Raw genomic sequence first — 14,668 nt, 5'->3', positions numbered from 1 at the left:
ACAATTCGTCTGCTTTGCTTGACTGATGAAGATTAGCTGACTTCTTGCATTAAAGGAGTTTGTCTTGTAGGGATGGAAGTGACAAGACAATAACTAGTGCTAATTGTGCATAGCCAGCACTAAAGATATGCAGTCCCATTATGGCATGTAATAAATGAAGCGCACACAGAAATATATTAGGTACTTTAATAATGATACTAGAACAGTATTTTGCAGCAATAAGAAGGTGAACAGTTTTAGAGTCAAAATTTAGGAGTATTTGTCTTACTTGACTGAGTTCCACTGAGGAGACAAACTTAATTGTGAATGCAACTTTTTATTTCAATGGTGAAATAAAATTGATATACGATTTGTAAATAGCATTAACAACCTACAATTGCTTTGCATCATAATAGAATTTAGGCTGGGCTTAGCACTTGAATGATGTTTTAATTTTCTGTGTAGAACATGGATAAAATAGGTAAGTCTGTCTTAATAGAAAAATGGATGAAAGGAATAAACAGGCAGTTTCCTAATAGAAAAAATATCAAAGGGCCACTAGTAATCAAATAAATGCTAATTAAAAATGATAATAAGATATCATCTTTCATCCCTCAAGGTGACAAGGATATCTTTTAAAATAGTAATTCCCAGTGTTAGAACTTCTGTAAGGGAATGCATTATTTTTTCATTTCTGGAGTAAGGATAATTGGTATAATTTTTCTGGAGAGCATTTTGGCACTTTATAACATAAACCTTAAACTGTTATACGCTTTGTCTAATTAACCATGTGCCTGCGAATTTAGCTTGACACAGATTAGAGTATTTGTTTATAAAGTCCATATTAAATTGATGATACTGATAATACAAAAACTAGAAGATCAAACCTACATATCTGATGATAAAAGACTGATTTAACAATATATGAAGCTCTATCCATAAAGGTGAACACAAGAAAGCTTAAAATATCATAAAATAATTTTTAAAGGCAGGTAAAAAGGCTCACTATATTAATGAAAAAGTACAAGTATCAAATATTAGGATTCTTCCTTGCTACTTTCCTTTAAGATGTTTAAGTATGGGTATAATATAAAGCATATGTTACGTATCACTTGTCATATGTGTATAGAAAAATGTATGACTAGATACACACCAAAACATTGAAATAATTTCTTTCAGAGTAGTGAGACACGGGACACTGTTATTTTACATCCTTATTTTCTAAATTTTCCACGATCAATCTGTAACATTCTATAAGTAGAAAAGCAGTAAATATTAGAGTTACAGAAAGATACCTCTATTGTTAGTAAATGTTTAGTGGATCAATGTGATAAGTAAACAAAAAAATTCTAAATTTACTATTAATATACCTTTAAGACATACATATGCAAGGTAATGGATCTATAAGAATGTATGGATATTTGTGTATTCCTATCTTTATAATAAAAATATATACATATGCCAATTTATTTTTGGCTAAATGTCACCACAGACTGAATCAACCTACTATGATTCCAAACATCTATTGGGAAGACTCAAGATGCTGCAGGGTGACTTCTTGAATTATTTCCTGGGTCAGTTATACATCATGAAGTATAATGGGCAACATTCTGAACATCTACATTTAGCAAGAGATATCTCGTGTAAAAACTAAGTTAGTGAAATATTATATGGTTAAAATAAATCATAGATATCAAGGTAAAAACTAATTTTTTGAGAACCTATTACATTCCTCGTATTTGTAAGTTTTTTTCATTTAATTTTCAAAATCTGCAGGATAGGCATTATTGTCTGCATTTACAATATTGTAATTAGTCTCCAATTAAAATAAATAAAATAAAGGAAAAAAAGAAATGCAGAAATAGGTAACTAGGGCTTACAATTTGAAAGACATTATAAATTACTATAATAAAGTATAGAAACCAAAAAAAAAAAAAGAAAAAGAAGGATGCACAAACCAAACTCAGAGAAATTAGGCAACAAACTCAAGCCTGCACAGCCAGTACATGGTGGGGCTGAAATCTGAATCCAGTTATCACTGTAAACACATGTTCTTTCCACTACTCCACAGTACCTCATAAGAAGATACTGCATTTGACAGTAAAACAAGGCCAATTACAGTAACTGAGAACTGGACAAAACTAACTGAATATTTATTACATTCAGGTGTTTTCACTCACGTGCTGAATTTATTTTCATTAAACTCCATCAAGCACAGTAATTTTTGAAATGTATCTTGATGATGTATCTTTTAATATTCTAGGATCCTCTGCATTTATCACATAAAACAGGTATCATAGAATATAGCTCTCACTAGAAATACAAGTTATAATCTTCACTTTAGAAAAAATGGAATGAAATCATAATACTTTGAGATGAGAGAGTTCTCTATTTTGTTATAAAGGAGAAACTGGGGTGCAAAGGACTAAAATGGTTGGTTTATGCTCATATATCTCGTTAGGGAGAGTCCAGACTTGAATTTAGGTTTCTAGATCCCCTCTGTAACATTCCTTCCATGCTGCCTCTCCGATACTGATAACTATATACAATCGCGTTCCCAAAGAGCTCTGAAGCAACTTTAAAAGTACATATACAACAAGGTTAAAATTCAAGATAAGAAATCAAGAGATAGAGCAATTGTATACAAGGAAAATAAGATGAATGCACACTGCTTGCCACAAATTTCTGTATGTTTTCCTTTGCAAATTTGTTTGCTCAAGTAGTAAGGATATTTTAAATTTACTTTTTAAAAGAAAAACAAGAGAAAAGAATGAATAAGAAGGGAAAGTTTTCTATAAAGTTTTCATATACTTAAGTTTTCATCTACCATATCCTGTTCTATGATGCAGTTCTTTGAGGAACAGAAGGATATGACTGAGACCTTTCTCCTTCTCAGTGATGTGCTTCTGGCCTTGAATGAGTTGTTGCAGAAAACAAAAAAGGTGAGATAAGTTGCTTTAAGTAAAGGGTACTAAAATAATTCCCACCATTAAACACATAGCCAGCAAAGGGAGATTTACCATTTTTTTAGAATCCAGAATGAACTGTGCTTACCTCTGATTACAAAGCTGACATGCAAAGCAGTCGAGGTGGTAAACATTGTCCTTAGCGCGCATCACCATCTCAAAGGCAGGGATAAGCTTACTACAAGCAGCACAGTTTCCCGTTACTCCGAAGAGCCTAGAACAAGAAACATTCTTTTTCAGACTCTTCCAGGGAAATCTGATTTGATGACCAGAAGAGATGCTAATAATACCTTGTAAAACTATCAGTACACAAGTGAGTTTTACCCTACGTGTATACATAAATATTCTTCGGTGATACATACTCTGTTGACCTTTCTTGACGAAAATCACATATTATTTGAGAAAAAAAGGAAAAGACAAATATATTAGGAAGCTTACATAACTGCACCAAACAGAAGTTAACAGGGGTGAATTCACAGCAAAAATCTTCTACTTGTTAGAATATAAAATATAAAAGCAATATAACTTTGATCTCAATGTCTCCTATTAAACACGTTCGTTGGGAAAGAAACCCATTTGAATGACTCACAATTTTCTGATACCTAGTTACTAAAAGGTTTGCATTATTATTAAAGAACGTTTATGAACAAGCCCTTAAATAGTCAAAAAACATTAGCGTTGCATGCACCCTGTGGCCCTATACCATAGTTATAGCTATGATTACGTTGTTCAGGTAGCATATTAAAGTAAATGAGGCTGTAAACTATAAATAGCTAGACCAGGAGCTGAAATATACTGTAAGAGCTACTGGAATTGTCTGGGAAAAAAGGTGTTTATAAAAAAAAAAAAAACATATTTACTGTAGATTCCTGAATATAGTTATTGTAATGACCTAAAAAACAGTACCAAATAAAATGTCTCTATAGTTTCATAATGGCCAGAAGTAAAATATTTTATCCATTCTCACTGGCAATATTTAAACCAAATTTCTCTAAAGTTGTTAATGGTGGTGAAGAGTTATTATAAATAATATTCCATGCATACAAGTTAATGCACTTTTTAACTAGGAAGCAAACTAGATGAAAAACACCACGTCTGCCAGTTTTCTTTTTTCTCCAGCATCAGGCTGACAGGAGAAAAATATAATGGCTCTCATGGGAAAGACCAAATTAAAAGCAGTTCTAAACTAATGAATTCAAAGGTGCTACAGAGAAAACTCGTTTTAGTTATAAAAATGTACTTTAAAATATCTTAGCCTTTCATTTTACTGAATTTAAGGATTATGTACAAATGTGCCGAAGTTTCTCTTCTTAGTACTTTCTATATACTCCAAAGATAAGTCTTTGCTTAAGGCATACATATTCATTTTCAAGTTTATAACTATTTCCTCTTACCAGGATAATGACAATTGTCAAAAAGAGTTGTGAGAACAGCTTCTAAGTGTCTGGCAAAATGTGTAATAAATGTTTATGCTTGTGTTTTTGTTAGTTGTCTCTTAAAGAACATAAGCGCCTTGAGGGTAGAAACTGTAGATGCTTGTTAAAGTCTCTGCTAGCAAAATCTGGGCTCTTGATAAAAGTAAGCCAATGTTTCTATTCACGAAGACTAAATTCAAAACCATGTTCTTTTCTTGAAAGAATTTTAAAAACGTTTTAATAGGCGTATTTTAACAAATGTAACTCTAATAACCTTTGTGTTCTCAGTTTACAGTCCCTGCTACGGGAAATAATTTCTCTTTAAAAGGAACTTCACTGAAAACATAATATCCCATCTCCTACTGCATTGTTACAAATGAAACCACCACAAACTAAAGCTTTCATCTTATTCTTCTGTCAGCAGAATTTTCCCTATGCCTTCTAACATTTCACATTTACTTTTCCGTGCACCTCACAGAATCAGGAGTCCCATCACTTATGGGTACCATTTGTTTCTTCTGTTCTCTTGTTTATTATTTTTGAGAAAGAAGGAATCTTAAAAGTTCTATATTGTATGCACGTGGATGTACTTGTGGATGTAAAATGTGGTTAGGACGAGAGCAAGCAGTTTTTCAGAACGACTCAGTTTGCTTATATCTAATAAATACACACACACACACACACAATGCCATTTTGAAATTCTGGACATAGTTTCCCCCAGTTTCAATTGCTCTCGCTAGCTGAGCATTTATCAGCTACCTGATTAGAATTTGTTTCCACACAAACCATTGATCATCAGCCTATTACTAGGCAAATGACAGTTAATTACCCACTACATTAACCACTGGGACCTGAGACCTGCTTCTGCTGCCATCAGTCAACATGATAAATGTGGCAAGTTCGGTAATGCATGGCCAGCCCTGAGCTGCCTGCTATACTGCGAACAACCCTCAATCTCACTTCCAGGCCCAGGAAAATCTATGGCAATCTGCATAATTACAAGCTCTGGGTTAATAACAGACAAATGATTTGTTGCATCTAAACAAAGTCCTTGGAATGGTCCTGGTCTCTGGTGGCTGCCCGTACAGCCTGCTACCACGAATGTACTTTCTACTCCAGTGTGCACAAAACAGTCCTCTGACGTTACAGCCTTCCAATTTGTGGCCCTCCAATTTATGGGATTCTGCATATGTGATTTTTAATCATTAAAGGACTCTTGAAGCAATATTATCTTAATTATTCTCTGCTGTAACCAGGGAATTAGGCTTCAGATAAAATTTTCTTCTTCCACGCACTTTCTCTGCCTCGCTGGAGGGCTCCATCAGTTTCTATCTACACCTGGACTCTGAAATCCTAATGATGAATTATTGCCCCTTTTCCTAAGAGGGCGAACCTTACAAGGGAACATTTTACTGAACTGTCAGCTCACAGACTGAGTGCGGAGATGCGGAAATCTGATCTAATTTACTGCAAAACGATGCATTTGTTAGACTTTTTCCTCAGTTTTGTCCAAGGATCAAGAGATCATTCTATAGCCACGCTCATGTTCTCCTTTTTCACTGTGGGACGATCCAAGATTCTCTGAGGGCAGGAAACAAAATGTATTTTCTTTTTTTGAAAGTTGGGTTTTCAAAATATATAATGTTATCCTTTGGTTTTCAAACATACCATTTGGAGTCTCAGACAAAAAGAATTTTCACATATATCAATTAAGCTGAAGGAGTGCACAGTCCTCATTTGCAAGATTTTTTCAGATATGTCTAAGAAATATTCAAGAAGAGTCTTTTAATTATCTAATTCATTTAGACGATTCATAATCTGAGAAACTCCTGTAACCCCTTCCTCTCCACTCCTTACTAGCAGACTCATTTTTAAAGAAGTTAAGAGGGATCGCTTTTCTGTGTAAGCTAAAGATCCTTGGAATCTGTTTATAGTGCTTATACCATCTTAGTAAGTCGTACATTGAGACAGACAAATCTTTATTTCAAAAAGAAATCATTTGAGATTTACCTAAATTAATCAAAGATTAATAAGGGATTCCCAGCTGGTACAGTGCTAAAGAATCTGCCTGCCAATGTAGGAGATGCTGGAGATGAGGGTTTGATCCCTAGGTCAGGAAGATCCCCTGGAAGAGGAAATGGCAACAAACTTCAGTACTCTTGCCCCCAAAATTGCAAGGACAGAGGAGGCTGGTGGGCTACAGTCCATGGGGTTTGCAAAGAGTCAGACACAAGGAAGCACGCATGTACGTACTGTACAGGCTCAGAAATTTACAGGAAGGAAAGAAAAGTTTATTGATCCATTTTGTTCATCTTAAGACGTCTTACGGATTATTAAAGCATAGCAGGGGTTAACTTGCCAATTTATGAGCTGGATTGCTCCCTACCATTTATGCTCATAATTGGCTAAAGCAACATGACCTTTATCTTCTGACATACTACCAAAAGAAGACATACAATATAAAAGGTAACAACTATCATCTATACAATATCAGTGCATTTTACTGTTTGCAGGAATCCCAAAGGATGTTTTCATCCCTTTTCCATTCCATTTTCTTTCTCACTACCTGGTATTGACAATCTAAACACAGACCTGAAGACAACTTTCTTATGGGTAAGAACGCAGCCTATCTATGTGCTGTATAACACCTCCCAAACAGTATTGAGCATGTATTGAGAAATACCTAACAATTCTTGTGTATGGGTGGCATAGCAAAAACTAAGGCAACACACATTTGTACATTTCAAAGATACCCAGAAAATTCTGCATTTTTACTAAATGTTCAACAGCTTTTGTAATATAGTTATAAATCAAGTAAATTCTGCATAGGTTAGTATATATCCATTACTAAAGTTCCTGGGGGTGGTGGAGGTGGAGAAAAACTCAAGACATATAATCATTTAACACAGCAGTAATGAATATGGTTTACTACAGGCATTGGGGGAAAATGAGTGTTCATTGTATTAGTGTCTTTTATTTCACAGCACCAGATGTTTCTATAGATTTTTTACCAGGTCAGTGGCTCAAGTCACTAAATCAAATTCCCCCAAGCCAATGCAAAGCACAGTATTTGATGCAAATTAATTTATTATTTGGGGAAAATGCATAAATAAATATCACTGCAGTAAACTTTAATTCTGAACAAAGATCAAGTAAGTCTTCTAATATTCAAGCAGCTTGAATACATATGAATTTAATGAATGATAAATATTTTTTAAAATACTGAGGATAAGACAGTATAGTTATACTATTAAACCCCACCCCTCTTCAGAATAACTAGAGTGAACAGAGAAAGTTTAGTTTTCTAAGGATATGAAATTGTGATCAGTTGAAAAGATCTTTAACTTTTGACTGCCGAATCGGGAAGTTTTATTGAGTACATTTTGTGGGAAGGAATGGAACGTTTACACAGATTGAGAAGGGCAACTGCTTTTTTGTCTATTACAAGTATACTCCTCATCTTCTTTTCTATTTCACTCTTTTAAACTAAGGAATGTAGTGACAGAAAATGAAAACACTTTAAACATTCAATTCTTTTATTTAAAATGAAATGAAAAATTCACACCCATAAACGGGCTGAAGAGAGTTCAATCTACTGTTCTCTCTCCTATCGGGTCAAAGAAGGCACACCACTGTCGCAGAGATAAAGATAATGTGGGAGAGAAAAGAACCAAAAAAATGAAACACCAAACATTTGAAAATACATCAAAGAAAACATAAGAAATGTTTAACATTAGTTTGAACTATGCTTCTAATTGTTACACAGGCCGCTTAACACGTATTTTTAGAATACCATTGCTACTTAGAGATGACTGAATTTTTCTAAAGTTAAGCTAAAAAACAGCTATAAAAGTTGACCATATTTTTTTGTTTTTGTTTTTGGCTGCACAGTGTGGCATGAGGGATCTTAGCTTCTCGACTAGAAGCCATGCTCCCTGCAGTGGAAGTGCAGAGTCTTAACCACTGGATGGCCACGGAAGTCTCAAAAGTTGATCATATTTTAAAGGAACTAGATATATCTTCTGGTTAAAGGAGACTTACAGATTATTCCTTTCATAATAAGCACTTTTATTCCATGCCTGCGATGCAGGAGACCAGGGTTCGATCCCTGGGTTGGGAAGTTCCTATGGACAAGGGAATGGCAATCTACTCCAGTACTCTTGCCTAGAGAATTCCATGGACAGAGAAGCCTGGCGGGCTATAGTCTGTGGGATCACAAACAGCTGGACATGACCGAGCGACTAACGCACACATTCCATGAAATTAATTCAATTTATTAAGTCCAGCCTTGGCAAATGATAGTTTTTGTTAACGTATGTAGATTATGACAAACATAAACATAAAAGCCATTTGTTGAATTTTTACTATATATATTTGAATATATACATGTATATTCTCAATGTATGTTACATATTCTCATATATATGTATTTTCTCTTTATATATAAAATTTTACAACAGATAATGGATAAAATCTATGTATCTATATATAGATATCTACACAGATGGATATATATACACAGAGAGAGAGAGAGTATACACACTTACTAGGTAGGCAGATATTACATTGAAAAAAAGGAAATAAAGGGTAAATGGAAAAATTAAGTAAAACTAAGTGCTTATATTGTATATTATGAGAAAATATGCCACCTGCTACCTGAAAATCCCACAGATAACTTATGGTTACAGACAGAAAGCTCAGGTTCAATGAACCCTTTTTAATGAAAGTGTGTGTTAATTGCTCAGTTGTGTTCAGCTCTTTGCGACCCCATGAACTATAGCCTGCCAGGCTCCTCTATCCACGGAATTCTCCAGGCAAGAATACTGGAGTGGGTAGCCTTTCCCTTCTTCAGGGATCTTCCCAACCCAGGGATCAAACCCAGGTCTCCTGCATTGCAGGTGGATTCTTTACCATGTGAACCTCGAGGGAAGTAGATGCCTATATGTGCAAGGTACTTAGTGAGAGATGCTGAGGTGAATATGGCTGGGCGTGTGCCATGGAGGAATTAGTGGGGACATTCCCAGGGCAGAAGGTGAGGAGTACTCTGCAATCAAAACAGGTTGGCAGTCACCAGGTCACTGTGCTGTAGAGTCAGTGAAACGATGTCATTTGAGGGAGGACTGGGATGACAGATACCATGGGAACTGAAAGCAGAGCATCTTAGGAAGTTAGAGGGTAAGCAGAAGCCTGGAGATGGTCAAGATCAGGGTTTATTTACAGTTCATTAGCAAAAGGGCAAATATGAGAGCTGTCTGTTAGGCTGAGGCTAGGTCCAATAAGAGAAGCCTGGAAGATGGGTGACTCTGGTCTGGGTGCCTGAGGCTTCATGTTCAGTGCAGCAGTAATTTTAAAGTTTTCTCAGCACGTTTATCTCACCCATGCTGGGGCAAAATTCCACTCTTCTCTGAATCAGACAGAATTGCCTCAGGCATCGTGAAGCTGGGTATTCAAACAGAACCAGAGGGCTAATTTCTCAGCATCTGCCAACCACCCATTGGATGTAGAGTATCAGCTCATGATCCAACCCACTCAATATGGTGAGGGTAACAAAATTATAGATTAAAAAGTTACCCCTGAATAGGAAGGGAGATGGTTTAACTTTTTAGTTTTCAGACTTAGAACTACATTGGGAACAACAGAAAGATAAAAAGGAAGGCTAAAGGTTAAGGAAGAGATTTTCGTGGAAGCCACTGGCATCGATCTCTCTGGGTCCGGCATTTTAGGTAAACAAAAGACCAAGGAGACATTCGAGGAAGACTTCATTCTATACATGTGCAAGAACCAAGCTGAGCTCCACGAATGACTGGTTAGGTGTCCCTACCCTAAATGATCAAAGAATCTATTCCAACTTGGGAACTACGATTCAAAATAGGTTGCTTTTGACTTTAGATAGTCCAGGGAAACAAAATAAAGCAGCAGTACCATCTACACCTATAGTACAAACTTTTAATTTCACCGTTGAGGTGGTTTCTTCTTTACCTCCAAACAAATCACTGGCCAAGCTTTGATACTTTCACTCACTGTCGATAGCTCGGCCGACCAATACGGTAACCAGAAACCACATATGGCTACTGACCACTTGGCATATGGCTAGTCTATATTCAGATGTGTTCAAAGTGTGATGTACACACCAAATTTTGACATTTAGCACAGAAAAGTAAAATATCTCATGAGTAACTTTCAAACTGTTGATTATATAATGAAATGATAATTTCTTGAATCCATTAGGTTAAAGAAAATATGCTTTATTAAAAATTAATTTCGGACATGGAAGCAACCTAGATGTCCATCTGCAGACGAATGGATAAGAAAGCTTTGGTACATATACACAATGGAGTATTATTCAGCCATTAAAAAGAATACATTTGAATCAGTTCTAATGAGGTGGATGAAACTGGAGCCTATTATACAGAGTGAAGTAAGCCAGAAAGAAAAACACCAATACAGTATACTAACACATATATATGGAATTTAGAAAGATGCAAATGATAACCCTGTATACGAGACAGCAAAAGAGACACAGATGTATAGAACAGTCTTTGGGACTCTATGGGAGAGGGTGAGGGTGGGATGATTTGGGAGAATGGCATTGAAACACGTATGCTGTCATATGTGAAACGAATCACTAGTTCAGGGTCAATGCATGTTATAGGATGCTCGGGGCTGGCATGCGGGGATGACCCAGAGGGAGGATAAAGGGAGGAGGGAGGTGGGAGGGGGGTTCAGGAGGGGGAACTTATGTAAACCCGGGGCAAATTCATATCAATGTATGGCAAAACCAACCAATATAATATTGTAAAATAATTTGCCTCCAATAAAAAATAAATTAATTACATTTAAAAAAATTAATTTCACCTTTAAAAAACTTTCCTTTTAACAAGGTTGCTACAAAAATTAATATATGAATCATATTATATTTCTATTGGACAATGTTGGTCTACACTCTTGCAACCACAGATATACAAGACTTAAGGCAGTTAAACAAATGGAGAGATAGAATTTTCTAATTGAAACTCATCCTAGAAATCTCTCTGCCAGTGTCCTAAGTCTATAGATAGAAAAAGTTAAGGTCAGAGATATTTTATTATTTTTTTTATTGAACTATAGTTGATTTACAATATTGTGTTAGTTTCAGGTATACAGCAAAATGATTCATATATATATATAAAGAATATATACATTCTGAGAAAGAATAGTGATAAATACATTTTGAAAGAGAATATATATTCTGAAAAACATGTATACATATCTTTTTCAGATTCTTTTCCATTATAGGTTATTACAAGACATTGAATATAGTTCCTTGTGCTATATAGTAAATCCTTGTTGTAAGCCAAAGATATTTTATTCCAACCTAAAAACTATATATGCTAATAGTGTAAGTCATTATAGTACATACATAATCTGAAATAGAAGACAACAATTCACCTACTTTTCCACTTACAGGCTTACTCAGTACTAACTTTATTCTAAATTAATTATTTTCTGTTCCATGAAGGCAGCAAAAGAATAACATGTAAATAAAGTGAGCTGAAGGCGTGTGCCTCTTCCCTATTCTAACGCTGATATGAAAGGTAGGGGATATCCTACGTCTTTATACAGAAGCTTACACCATTATTTAGTATCATAGTTGATGTGATAACCTAACCCTCCCAACCCAAATCTGATCCTTTTCTCACTATACTTCTCTGTTTTTTTTTTTTTTTTCATCTGTAAAAATCTGGCAAAAAGGGACTGCTCTGGACAAAAGTCTCTAGGTTGCTGATCTGAGGGCTGATTTAGTTAAAATAAGCATCTCTCTTCACACCTGACTCAGTTAAAAGTTGCAAACAGGGTTTAAATATTATACTCTCACTTTCAACAAATAACTGTCAATTTCTTCTCATACCCATTTCCCAAAGCCTTATGAGCAGGTGTTTCTGCTGTTTATGATCTTCACAGCAACCTACTGGGAGAAGTGATTCAGGGAAAAGTAAAATTGAATATTTTTCCTTCAACATTTGATGAGGATAATACTTCTGGGCAAGTATGGCAATTGTACCAACATTTCATAGAATCATAAAAATTTTAGTCCTCAAAAGAATCTTCAGCAGTTAGAACAAAAGAAACGTGTCAAGCCTGCTATTTATTGCTGTGATACATAAAAGACAAGATTTTTCAAATTTTTAGACTCAGTTATGGAAAAAGGCTAGAATAATAAGAGGCAGAAATAATAAGAAACAGCAAAATAAAGAATCATATACATGAACTAAAATTACAAACAGATTTTTAAAATAACAAAGGTGGATATTTCAACTAATTATTATAGTATCTCTGCTCTAATTTTAAGAGAGGTTTTTAATGAAAGGGAAGGCAAATCAGTCACAATTACGTGAGCATAAAAAATCTATGACTATTTTTACAGATATTGTGGGCAATTTAATTACTGTATATCTCTTCCTTGATATAACTAAGGAAGTCATTGGTATCAAAATAAATTACTCACTGGTTTCAGCCACAGTATAATAAATGCTAATTGGAATATGCTATATATAATTTTATAATAAAAGTTTTAAAAAATTTTATAAAGTGATAATCTGTTCTATCATGTGTTTTTCTTTGTTTGCTTAAAATTGTAAAGGTCTTTCAAGGTGGAAACTTTTAAAATAAGTAATATTTTCCTAAAAATCAGCAAGGAAGTCTTTTTATATCTTTACAGATTTTCTACAGCAACAGTCCCCAACCATCTGAGGTGGAGCTGATATAATAATAAAAATAATAAAGTGCACAATAAATATAATGTGCTTGAATCATCCTGAAACCATCCCTCCGGCAGTTTGTAGAAAAACTGTCTTCCAGGAAACTGGTCCCTGGTGCCAAAAAGGTTGAGGACCAGTGCCTTAGAGACCCATAACTACCTTCTCTTTTCTCTCTCTTTTCCATACCTTTCTTTGCATATACTATATAATAAGTGAACAAGAAAATAAGTAGGCAGGTGTCTTATTTTAAACTACTATTTTTACCCATTTTATAACTAATAAACTTGAAGTACTATACCATTTCAAAAGAAAAGGAAAGAAATACAGGGAGTTGATGAGGGTCGTTCTGTAAACAGTTATTTGAGAACTAACCATGAGAAAGACCTTTTATTTGATCTTCAAATAAGCCATCTAATACTTTAACGTGTCAGTTTTACCATATTTCACTCAGTCATTCTTTCAGGCACTGACCAATGTGCCTGGATTGGTCAGGGACATTATTTAGTATAAGAGTTGACATGATAACCTAACCCTCCCAACCCAAATCAGAGACACTCTGACTCTGTGATGGCAGTGTAATTGGAACTGCAATGCAAAAGTCATTTATTCAATATAAAGTGTACCTTTCAGATCCAGAGATTATGAGTTAGTGACAGTAATTGCTTCATTATTTATAAAAGGTAAACAAATCGCTTAACCTAGAATAGGTAAGGCATTTATTTATTCTTGCAACGAGCAAGTAAAATTTCTGACAAACATTTCTTCTAGGATTCATTATTATGACTTACTTCAAAGAAAAAGTGCTTTATGGAGAATAGTGACAACCTATCTAAGATCTTATCTACAATTTAGTTTCAAATTTTATTTAGATCTTTTACCTTACTTCCTTGAAGAAACAACTTAATTACTATTTTCTTTTAAAGTATATAGCAGGATTTGGGACATTGTGTAACTGATTTTGTAGGTTAGCTTTACTAAAGAAAAGAGGTGCAAAAAATGTTATCACAGATATTCACCCTTGTTTTCTTGGAGGGCAATCACATATACACTAGCTCTGAATTCCATTAACATAATTACCACAGATTCATGGAATACATTTGTTTCTTTAAAAAATTATTATCTGCAAAGCAAATTTAACAGCTGACACCATTTACTTCTTTAGGATTTTAAGGATAATCGCTCTTAAGTCTTATAAGGAAATGCTTTTAAAACTACCATTAAAAATATTATCATTAAAAAAATCATATATATGGGTTAATTATTTATAATAGCAAGAGTATTCAGAAGTTACAGTTTGTCCAGGACAATCTGATATACATACTTTTGTGTGCCTGTCAGGCTCCTCTGTTCATGGGATTCTCCAGGCAAGAATACAGGATTGGGTTGCCATTTCCTCCTCCAGGGGATCTTCCTGACCCAGGGACTGAACCCACATCTCCTTCACTGCAGGTGGATTCTTTACCGCGGAGTCATCAGGGAAGCCCATATATACCTTTAACCCAGTCTAATTCTCAGCAGTGATGTCTTTATTGAAAGCATCCTGGGTTGAATAGAAAACTACATGGCAACT

The 14,668-nt window shown here is 34.8% G+C and overlaps 1 protein-coding gene across 1 annotated transcript in view; it reads right to left on the bottom strand.

Annotated features, from left to right (window-relative positions):
• Positions 1 to 14,668, bottom strand: part of LMO3 (LIM domain only 3) — a 58,985-nt gene that overhangs the window by 8,857 nt on the left and 35,460 nt on the right. The window contains exon 3 of the mRNA XM_088836736.1: positions 3,034 to 3,159. Within this exon, the coding sequence (XP_088692862.1) occupies positions 3,034 to 3,159 (126 nt within the window). The remainder of the gene's footprint in view (positions 1 to 3,033; positions 3,160 to 14,668) is intronic.

The sequence above is a fragment of the Moschus berezovskii genome, chromosome 6, assembly GCF_049115385.1.
Source record: "Moschus berezovskii isolate FMDL1 chromosome 6, NW_MosBer_1.0, whole genome shotgun sequence".
NCBI lineage: Eukaryota > Metazoa > Chordata > Mammalia > Artiodactyla > Moschidae > Moschus > Moschus berezovskii.
This window is presented reverse-complemented; position numbering and strand designations above follow the sequence as displayed.